Genomic DNA, 12067 nt, shown 5'->3' on the forward strand with positions numbered 1-12067 from the left:
AGAAGCAGTGAAGACCCCAGCAGCGGCACAGACACAAGCAGCACTACAGATCCCAATGCCAGCGGTGCTCCAGATCCCAGCAAGAAGGGCACAGACTGCAGCAGCACCACAGATCCCAATGCCAGCGGTGCTCCAGATCCCAGCAAGAAGTGCACAGACTGCAGCAGCACCACAGATCCCAATGCCAGCGGTGCTCCAGATCCCAGCAAGAAGGGCACAGACTGCAGCAGCACCACAGATCCCAATGCCAGCGGTGCTCCAGATCCCAGCAAGAAGGGCACAGACTGCAGCAGCACCACAGATCCCAATGCCAGCGGTGCTCCGGATCCCAGCAAGAAGGGCACAGACTGCAGCAGCAGCACAGATCCCAATGCCAGCGGTGCTCCGGATCCCAGCAAGAAGGGCACAGACTGCAGCAGCACCACAGACCCCAATGCCAGCGGTGCTCCAGATCCCAGCAGCAGGGCAGACTCCAGCAGTGTTGCAGATCCCAATGCCAGCGGTGCTCCAGATCCCAGCAGCAGGGCAGACTCCAGCAGTGGTGCAGATCCTAGAGCAGTGAAGACCCCAGCAGCGGCACAGACACAAGCAGCACTACAGATCCCAATGCCAGCGGTGCTCCAGATCCCAGCAAGAAGGGCACAGACTGCAGCAGCACCACAGATCCCAATACCGTGCTGCTAATCTCAGAAGTGGTGAACATGCCAACGGCAGAGAAGACCCCAGCAGGCGCACAGGCCCAAGCAGCTCTACAGATCACAATCTCAGTCGTGCTGCAGATTCCAGAAGCGTTGAAGATCCTAGCAGTGGCACTGACCTCAGCAGAATACAGACCACAACAGAGGTGCAGATACAAGCAAGGGTGCAGATTCCAGCAGAGGTGCAGACCATAGAAGCCGTGCAGACCCCAGGAGTGGCACAGACCACAGCAGAATACAGACCACAACAGAGGTGCAATCCAAGCAGCGGTGAAGATCCCAGCAGCCGTGCAGGTACTAGCAGCAGTAAAGAACCCTGCAATGGCACAGACCACAGCAGAGTTACAGGCCACTGCAGCAGTGCTCATTGTCTGATCTCAGAGCTGCTGTGTGCTCTGAGGTGCTCTAATGCCGAAGCATGAATATTACCAAAGTTAGAAAAAAAAGAATCCATCTAACAGGAGAGATCTTACTACAAAAAACACATTGCTAATAATTGAATGATATTAAATGAATGCACAGAGAGACTCTTAGATTCAAATCCTTGGAAACACACACAAGAAGAAAACACATGAGAATTAAGTGAGGAAATCAAAAGAAGGACAATCTGTAGTTACCTGCAAAGCAGTGGGCCCTTCTCCACTCTAGAAGACAAATATAGGAAATTAAAATAGTAATAAACACATATGGAAAATACACAAATCTGGATCTACATCAGGGTTTACAATATATATTTTATGTGGCAATGTTCTGAAATCTAAATCACTAAAAAGGCAATTGCCCTTACCCCTAACCAATACTTCAATCCCAAACTCCAACTGCTCCCCATCCCTTAGTCAAATCCTAATCTATAAACATAAACTAGTCTAACTCGATTCATGTCAGGCTTTTGCCCCATGTGAATAAACCAACTCGGAAAGTAGGATTCTGATCAGCAAGAGGCTTGTTTAACTTTAGCCGGGGCTTCGCCATCCTGGCCGCGGCGCGGTTTCAATTCTGTGCACGCCGATGCACGGCTGCACCTTGGCACTCTGGCTGGCCGCCTAGCTGTATGGGGCAGCCCTTGAATGCCCTGGTTTTTTGCTAGTGCATTTCTGCATCCTCACTTTGACTTATCTTGATCCTAATTTTCATAGGAATTATTTTCATAGGAATTTTGAGGCAACTGAGTTCTTTTGCCGCCAACATATAAATCAAGACCAGAATGTGATCTGAGATCCTGTGCCTCATATACAAGTGTCTGGAAGGCGGAACACCTACATCCCTTCAGGATAAGGTACATCGTTCCTGCCCTGCATCACTTGTCAGTTGAACTAAAGGGAATATTTATTAAAAGAATCGCGCAGCGCAGCAACTCATCTTGCTGCGCTGCATGATAGGGCAGGAATGCACCATATTTAACATTATACTGCACATTCCTGTCTTTTCCCGGCACTGGCACACAATATGCTACCTAGCACCAATGCAGGGACTCTTGAACCATGGTGCAAGGGTGTCTGCATTGTAAGGATTGTTTTTATACAGGAAGGGACACCTTCCTGCACACAAACAATCCTCTGCGGCATTTTCCTCTTTCTATGTGTGCTGCAGAAGGCGGCATTGCACATTGCAGCGCACACAGAAAGAGCAAGCAACGAGGAGAAATAATGATATTTCTTCTTGTTACTCCTCACCTTTTGATGCATTCCCAGGGCTACCAGAAATGATAAATATGGGAATGTGCCAAAATCCATGGGTAAATGCATGGAAATACCCACGCTTCACCCATGGAACACCTCCCTGGGGCAGAGTAACGCCACACAGTGATGTGCGCTGCATTACTCTCGCTTTATTAAACCACACAAGGCATGCAAGGTGGCCTAGCGTGGCTTGATAAATCTAACTTAAGAGTTGCGTCGCTCTTGCGCCCCATTTCGTTGTGCAAGGGCGACACCTCTTTCATAAATATCCCGCTCAGCCTCGAAGCGGTTTCTTGAAGCAGGTGCAACAGCAGAAGAGAGGGGCACTGCGCTGGCACAGCCCAAGACCCTAGAGTAGTCTCCGACTGGATAATGCCTGCACCCAAAGTCTCATGAGCTGCAGAGTAAAACAAAGTTCTTAATAACTTCTGTGCTCGCCCGGTACACAGGTGGTCTCCTGCGTGCTTAAGAAATATATCCCACTCATCAGTAGGAATGACATCTATGCCGTTAGTCCTTGGGAATTGAGCCTGTGACGTAAGGTAAGCTTATTGTAACATCAGGTACCAAGCCTGGGAGACAAATGTCTTTGGAAATCTGTTGTGACACTGAGAGCTCAATGTAACAAAGTTAGTATTCATTTAGTGTGAGTTTTCTAGAGTGCTGTGTGTTGCTTTTCAGATATTTCTCAGCTGACAGCATACAGACAAGTGCAATGACAGCGGAGAGTCGAATCAGAAGTCTGGGTTCCGTATCCGAAGTTCTACAGTGGCAACCTTTTGTTGGTGATGGGTTCAATCAGAAATCACATCTGGATTTTTCTGGCTTTAACAGTTTCCAGAATTGAAGGATTGTTGTATCGATGTATAAGGTGAGTGGATGATGAGCGGGGGTTTTGGCCTGGGGTGGTGTGCACGGCTAATTTCAGTGCAATGTTTGCCTTAATAAGTCTTGTGGATACCTTCGTTAAAAAAAATGTACCTTGTAGTTTTTCTCAAAAGCTCCTAGAAGTGCATAAGACACAAAAAAATAAACATGCACAAAGGTATATTTTTACTTAGTTCTGAGATTATACATTCTTTTGATACATAAACTACCAAGTATATGAAAATGGATTTCCTGACTAGTGTCTGAGATGGCAGGAGTAAACACAGTGTTTCTGCCCAACTGGCCGACGTGTGCAGTTAACATATTATACCAGTGTCCTGGTGCCCAAGAGCTTTATGACAATCTCCCCCAGTGTGGGCACAAGAAGACACCAGGGTAGACCAGGACACTAACCAGCTACTTTCTTTCACCCTTCCTGGGGCACCGCTGGAAGCTAAGCTCTGCCTCCCTAAACTTCCTGAGATCCTGAAGAAAATAGGACTTACCTTTGGTAACTATCGGTCTGGTGGATTCTCTACCTGCCTGCAGATTCTTCACCCTATGAGCCTTCCCCAGGTGCCAGGCCTACCTACAGATTCTTCACCCTATGAGCCTTCCCCAGGTGCCAGGCCTACCTACAGATTCGTCACCCTATGAGCCTCTCCCAGGTGCCAGGTTTACCTACAGATTCTTCACCCTATGAGCCTTCCCCAGGTGCCAGGCCTGCCTACAGATTCTTCACCCTATGAACCTTCCCCATGTGCCAGGGCTGCCTACAGATTCTTCACCCTATGAGCCTTCCCCAGGTGCCAGGCCTACCTACAGATTCTTCACCCTATGAGCCTTCCCCAGGTGCCAGGCCTGCCTACAGATTCTTCACCCTATGAGCCTTCCCCATGTGCCAGGCCTACCTACAGATTCTTCACCCTATGAGCCTTCCCCATGTGCCAGGCCTACCTACACATTCTGCACCCTATGAGCCTTCCCCAGGTGCCAGGCCTGCCTACAGATTCTTCACCCTATGAACCTTCCCCATGTGCCAGGGCTGCCTACAGATTCTTCACCCTATGAGCCTTCCCCAGGTGCCAGGCCTACCTACAGATTCTGCACCCTATGAGCCTTCCCCAGGTGCCAGGCCTACCTACAGATTCTGCACCCTATGAGCCTTCCCCAGGTGCCAGGCCTACCTACAGATTCTTCACCCTATGAGCCTTCCCCATGTGCAAGGCCTACCTACACATTCTGCATCCTATGAGCCTTCCCCAGGTGCCAGGCCTACCTACAGTTTCTTCGCCCTGTGAGCCTTCCCCAGATGCCAGGCCTACCTACAGATTCTTCACCCTATGAGCCTTCCCCAGGTGCCAGGCCTACCTACAGTTTCTTCACCCTATGAGCCTTCTCCAGGTGCCCGGCCTACCTACAGATTCTTCACCCTATGAGCCTTGCCCAGGTGCCAGGTCTGGCTACAGATTCTTCACCCTATGAGCCTTCCCCAGGTGCCAGGCCTGCCTACAGATTCTTCACCCTATGAACCTTCCCCATGTGCCAGGGCTGCCTACAGATTCTTCACCCTATGAGCCTTCCCCAGGTGCCAGGCCTACCTACAGATTCTGCACCCTATGAGCCTTCCCCAGGTGCCAGGTTCGATCTAGAAAGTTTGCAACAGTCCCCTTGCACAAAAGCTGGCGCCATGACTCCAAGCCAACCCTGGCACCTCCCTGGATGTGAAGGCACCGAACCATATTTGGTGCCACCTAGCAAGTCGATATCAGTTCTCTGCCCTTCTCCCCACGCCTTTAGAGGCAGGAACAAACTGACAAACAAAGAAATGCAGTGCACAAGACCAGCTCGGTAACCACTCCTCAGTCGCAGGCGAATTGATTAGAAATCTGCATGGAGATACAGCAGCCATCAGAAGGTTTGTTACCAAAAAGAAGTCACTTTTTATTTAAGGCGAGGGATCTGCTGATCCTGCGCCTCATGAATCAGTACTCAAGTAGTACACCCTGGAGACAAGTCTGAGGACAGGAGTACACTGGGCACTGACGGACAAGAAACAGATTGTGAAAGACGCAACTGGATACAAGATAGATTGGTAGCGGTCCAAACAACTGCAAAACAAGTCAGAAGCCTACCCAAGGGACAAACCTCAGCACACCTCAGGACAACAACAACAACCATAACATAGAAACTCCTAGGAGAAAAACAGTCAAACACTTAGACAGTAACGCTCCGTAATACCCATGGGGAACAGGGTCAAGACTGATTTCCATATGGCTGGGTCTAAACTGGAATGGCATGGTGTGCAAAAAAACGATGGATTATCCCAGATCTGAGACTGGGGTTGAATGTTTGATTCATTCAGCATTCTGTCCATAATCTTTTCTTATTGCATTTGTCGCCCTAAGTGCGAAGGGTATGTCCACACGTGGGTCCCATGCTCGCTACGCCAACAGATTCAAGCTAGCCTGGCTGATGAGGGGTGTTACCCTGAAACCGGTCCCAGGATACTTGTTTCAGGTCCAGGGAAAACCTGGCCTGGCAGTTCGGGCTGAACTTCCCATGGGGAACAGGGTCAAGACTGATTTGCACATGGCTGATTTGCATATGGCTGGGTCTAAATATGGCGTGGCGTCCAAAAAAACGATGGATTAACCCATATCTGTGACTGGGGGTGAATGTTCGATTTATTCAGCATTCCATCCATCATATGTTTTTTTTTTTTAAAGTAAAACCCAGAAGCAATGGTCTGGCAGATAATAAGGAGATGGATTCAACAACAAATCAAAAGTTACTCAAAGGGAGGGAAAGCAGAACATTCTAAACCCCAACCCTTCTGAATCAGAAGACAATGTCAAACACAATCACTACTTCTAGGTATGACACATCACTAGCAGGGAGCCTTGTCATGCTAACGAAAGGAGAAACCAACGAAAGGAACCTGAATCATCGGCGGGACAAAGGTTCAACCATGGAGTCCACCAGCAGAAAGGAAAGCCACAAAGCAACAAGGAAAAAATACACAAGATGCTAGATGCTCAAACATTCAACAGAGCCCGAAGAGTCAAGGATGGTTGCAATATGCAGGCAAATTCCGTAATCCTGCACACAGCAAACAACAACCGGGTAACGGAGTCGAGATAACTGCTCCCTGAGGTGCACCCAAATGGGGATCCACGCGCCTGTGTAAATGTTTAAAGAAAGTTGCACCATAGCCAAAACAATGTCAAAACTCATGAGCACCAACTCCAGAAAATGGCAGCAAATACCAAGTGAACACAAGGCTATATAACCTGGGGAAAGTGGGCCACCAAGAACAGTGATGGACTGCCATCAGCCAGAGAGAAAATAGAACACAAGGGCACCCAATCTGAAATAATTCACTTGCCCACTCTAATGCTCACTCTAATGCAAAAGAGCCAAGCGGAGGCTGAACTCATCCCCTCCCCCTGTCTCGGACGACTTGGCTACTGGGTGCCCGCTGGGCTGGGGTCCGCTCCCGCCTTTCGCGGCTTCCTGCTACATGCTCCGGTACTAGGTGAACATCCGGCCTGTGCATCACTGGGGGGCTGCGGGCGACGGGCGGCCTGCCACGCGGGTCTAGGGTCTCAGGCCTTCTCCACACTGCCTGACATTACGCTGCCCCCCGCCTCCGTGCCGGAGTGCATACACAGGGCAGCCTCATCACGGAGTACGGATTTTGCGGGAGAACGCCGGAAGGGCCGCAGAGACTATACCGATCCCACATCACGCCGCACCTGTGGTACCCCTAGATGGGGGAACGAGGCCTTGAAGATTCCACGAAAGCGACGGCCGCACTTGCTCACATTGACAGTGTGCTGCGCAACAGGCGAGGGGCAAATCAATCCTCACTCACACTAACTCTCTGCTCCATCGCAACGTCATCCTAGCCTGAGCACTTGGTGCACCATCCACCAGACGCAAGCTACACAGACGCACCTTTGAGCCCCCTCCAGCCCGGCCCCTCTTCAGCGCACGCTGGAAAGGCTTCCACGCTAGAGGTAATGACATAGAGCCCCTCTACGAGGACCGCAATACTGGTCCCTACTTTACGACGCACAGCTGGACAACGGCGTAACTCAAGACATCAGTATTCTGTGCACATTTTGCCGCCTCCCACTATCCAGGTGTGACTGTACAACCGCTGCTAGGAAGGGAAGCCAGAAGAACAGCTAATTGTCGGCGAGTGCCCCTGTCGCCCGCTAGGCTTGTCACAACAATGGGGAAACCAGACGGCAAACAGCCCAAACTCAGTCAGTCAAAAAGTCTTTATTCGGTTTAGGTGCAAACCATAAAAGCATACTACAATAAATAACTTTAAAAATACAGAATTCATTTTAGTTAACCATTACAGCTAAAACACATTGATACAAAATTAATAAAATAGAACAATGTATACAGTTTAAAAACATTAAAAGGGATACAGTTCATTTCCTCAGGGAGCGAATTACAACGGATAGAAAATTCGCAATGTTAAAGGTTTCCCAAACATTATTTAACATCTGGAGATAGAGAAGAGCAGGTCTCACCTGAACAAAGCCTTTATTTCTTAATATAGGGAATAAAAAGCGTTTCCTTATGTCTATAAAGTGCTCACAGAAGAAGAAAAAATGTGTCATGTCCTGTGGGGAAAAATTGTCACAGGAACAAGGGCCAAGGTCCACAGCCCTTTTCCAGCCTTTCCTGTCTCCAAACAAGATGTGTAATTGGTTTAGTCTAAATCTAGTCAGTAGGAAACGATGATTTGCATTTGTGACATAGCCTAAGTATGGTTCCATGGATGGTGTAGTTTTACAGAACTGGTGAGCCCTAACGGTGCCCTTAACCAGCTCATTCCCTTCCCTATCCATGGTAGATATGTACATAAATGTTTCTTTGCACCATTTGATGTCACCCTTTACAAGGGCCTCTGGGGACTGATATAATTCAGGCCTTCCTAGCTTTATGGCCAGGTTCTGAATATATTTCAGCCAAGGTATTCGGGACCCAAAGTCTAGCAATGTACAGTCTTTCATGATTGTATGATTTAATTGTAGGTCTGGGTTAAGCCAGGTTCTAATCCATTTCAGTAATGGGGCCAGAGCGATGCTATCTTCTACAGAGCCGATTCCAAGTTCCTGATGGACATTATAATTAGCAGTTGAAATCGGGACTGAGAGGTTTTTTAAAAACCTATCCTCAATAATCTGAATACTTTTAACATTTTTGTAGCCCCATAACTCAGCTCCATACAATGCCAAAGAGAGGCATTTAGCTTTATAAACTTGAATAAGGGCCCTCATTGGTCTGGCACCTAGCTTTCTGGCAAAACCCAGAACGCCCACAGTAGCTCTAGATAAAAAAATCTTTTTAGCTGTAATTTGGGTTACCCAGGAGCCTTGGTTGTCAAAAAGAACGCCCAGATATGGAAATGAAGATACCCTGGATAATTGGTGACCCCCACATTTAAACGTTTTGGACTTAGCAGATTTTGGACCAATAACCATGACGTGCGACTTAGCAAAATTGACAGTTAAATCCAGGGCCTTCATAAAGCCCTCAAATGAGTCTAGCAGTAACTGAAGGCCCACTCCTGTTCTTGCAAGTAAGGCGGCGTCATCGGCATATAAAAGTGCAGGGATTAAACATTTCCCTGCACGGGGGATATCATTGCATGAGGTGATTAAGGCATTTTCTAATTCATTTATATAAAGAGTAAAAAGCAGGGGTGCCAAAATGCACCCCTGTCTAACTCCATTTGATATGGGTATGTCTTTTGTGCAATTGCCCGATTGATCATACCGTACTGTAGCCGATAAATCCCTGTGAAGATCAGCTAAGAAGTAGACGATGTTTTTGTCTACTCCATAGGAAAGGAGCAGGGACCATAGTTTTGACCTATTTACACGGTCAAAGGCCGATGACAGGTCCATAAAGGCTACCAACAAGGTTCCCTTTTTGGCCACCGTGTATTTGCCTATTAAAAGTTGTAAGTTTAGGCATTGGTCTGTGGTGCCCATCCCTTTTCTAAATCCGTACTGAACCTTGGAGAGTGTTCCTGTTTCCTCTAGCCAAATCAGTCAATTGGACAAGGACAACCCTCCCCAGTACTTTCACAGATGCGTCTATTAAAGAGATTGGACGGTAACAGCTCGGGTCACCTCTATCCCCTTTTTTAAAAATAGGTATAATGACAGATTTCGCCCAAGTCGACGGTAGACCTAGTTGACATGCGTTAACGAAAACGTTAAAAAGAATTTTAGACCAAATTTTTATATCTGATTTAAAAAGGTCGGCCGGGACACCGTCAGGTCCCGGGGCCTTGTTGCTTGTCATTTGCATGATGGCATGTGTAACCTCTAATTCCGTAAAGGATAGGGTATACTTCTCGGAGTTCAAAATAGACATTACCCTAGAGCCATCTCCATCATACACCTGTTTGAAGTGGCTAAACCACTTATCTTCTTGGATACCGCAATCAAGCTCATTATTACTTTTACCGTTAAAAAAAGGCTTGTTTACGATAGACCAAAATTTGGCACTATTTTTAATGACATCAAGGGATAAAAGTTCGTTCCACGCCTCTTCCCCGATTTCATTTTTACGCTTATTCTGGGCCTTTTTATAGGCTTTCCTGAATACAGCGATTTCTGCTCTGTCAGGTGGGACAGCTTTCAGAGCTCTCATTAACTTCCGTTGGGCTAATGAGCAGCTGTGATCAAACCATTTCTCCCCATTCGTGGGTTTGGCCTTACAAACTTTTTTAAGGTCACTGTTTACCTGTGAACAAATTTTGCCATAGGCAGACAGGACCACATCAGCAAAGATCCCGTCTTGCAAACACGTATGCATTTCTTCCCCCACCGTTCCCAACAAGTTCTCATTAAAGTCCTTTGGGACCACTTGACACCATTTCAGGCGACGTGTTTGGTCAGTTGGCCTTATGTCCGTGATTCTGACAGTCGGATTGTCAGATTCTCTCTTCCTAAGATCATCAGACAGAATTATCTGGACAGAATTATGATCACTATAAGTAGACCAATTAACCTTATACCGGTTTACATTATCTGCTAGGGTTGTACTAACAAAAATGTAGTCAATAGTGGAACCCAAGCCAGTTCCTTTATACGTTGGGATATCATTTAAGTGGTTAACGGGGTGAACCAAAGCATTACCAGCAAGAAGCTCTTCTAGATACAGGCCCTGTGGTGTGTGTTCGAAGTGTATATTTCCTTGGTGTGAAGGACCTAAACTGTCCCATACAAAACAATTGCTAAAACAATGATGAACATTAAAATCTCCAAGCACTATAACCGAGTAAGGATTCTTGTTATTTTCATTATACATTTGCAAGAAATCATATAGACTGACCAAGTGTTCATTTGGTGTACTTTTAGTGAACGAATTATAAAAATTAACAATGAGCCAATTCCCTTTTGAGTTGGATTGAATTTCCACTGCTAAACAATGAGGCGAACCTGACTCCACTTTACTGAATTTACCCTCCAGTGACAATGAAATAAGAGTGAGGAGTCCGCCCTTTGCCCTCCCCCAGCAAGATACCACCGCAGGTGACCAAAAGGCAGAAAACCCATCTAACAAAAAGGTGCTTTCAGTGTCCCAAGTTTCTTGTAACCCAATGATTTCATGGCCTAATAAACAATTCCTCCATAGGGGATCATGCATTTTACTATTAAGGCCGGCTATATTCCAACTAAGGACACTTGTGCCTGCAGGCTGTAATGGAGCAACAGCTATGCTATCCACATTATCAATATTAACATTCCTCATTCTTGTCATAGCATGTAGGGTGCCCTCAGGACTCATAGTTAAGTCAATTCCACTTAGACCCTGGTCCACCTCAGGTATCGGAGTTGAGGCTTCCCTAGTGGATATGGAGGAAACCCAGTCATCGTGAAGTCAATCATTTGAGTCTAGATTGCTCAACGCTTGAAAACGGTTGGATATGACGACACCATGAGAAAATTGTTCATCAGGGGAACATGCTCTACCCTCCGTTGGATCACTAATAGGTGGATTTGTCAGTTGCCTATAAAAATAACCCAACGGTCGGACAGTAATACCCTGGTCAGTGTGGGGGAGCGCAGTAGCTTTTAATAGGATATTATTGACTAAGGAAGAATTCCTAAAATTTATTATAACACAATCCCCCTTTGTGTTCTTACGAGAATGCCCTATCCATGAGACTCTTCTAGTGGTTGAGATCTGATGGGCCATATGCACTGGAAAACCACACTGTTTATTTAGCCACGAAACAGTTTTGTTCTTGAGAGATTCGTGGGATTCTGATTTAATTTTATGAGAGTCATCCTTCAGGGGGGGAACATTTGTTAATACTATGACAAATGGGGCACACTCAGGGGGTAAGTCTGGTTGCGCTCCTCCTGTGTGCATAAACCTAGGTAGCTGGTTGCTCCTTGGACAGCTCTCCAAAGGTAAAATATTATTCACACTGATCTTGGGTACAACACCCGGTGGTACGACACAATTAGAGATTGCCTTTAAGGATTTATGAGGATCAACAGATCCACCTGAGCCCCCAGCCACACTACAAGGTTTCACGGGGGAGTTACTTCGAAGGGCCACGAGTTTACGTAAACCTTCGATCTCGATCGATAGTTCACTAATCTTTGCTACAAGGGGTTCAACTATTTTTATAATTTTAGCCTCCAAGAGGCCTGCCAAAAACTCTAGTTGATCGGGATCGAACTTAGTGGTTAGATTATTAGAGGAGGCTTCCTTCGAGATATCCCCGATTACAGAAACAGAACCTGTTTTTTTATGGTTACTTTGTGCGCCTCC

General features: G+C 46.9%; 1 protein-coding gene across 1 annotated transcript in view; it reads right to left on the reverse strand.

Moving 5' to 3' along the window:
• The window catches only part of LOC146869751 (E3 ubiquitin-protein ligase TRIM39-like), a 91566-nt gene that overhangs the window by 20917 nt on the left and 58582 nt on the right, over positions 1-12067 (reverse strand). The window contains exon 6 of the mRNA XM_085614168.1: positions 1316-1342. Within this exon, the coding sequence (XP_085470294.1) occupies positions 1316-1342 (27 nt within the window). The remainder of the gene's footprint in view (positions 1-1315; positions 1343-12067) is intronic.

The sequence above is a fragment of the Triturus cristatus genome, chromosome 1_1 (assembly GCF_964204655.1).
Source record: "Triturus cristatus chromosome 1_1, aTriCri1.1, whole genome shotgun sequence".
In the NCBI taxonomy this organism is placed as follows: Eukaryota; Metazoa; Chordata; class Amphibia; order Caudata; family Salamandridae; genus Triturus; species Triturus cristatus.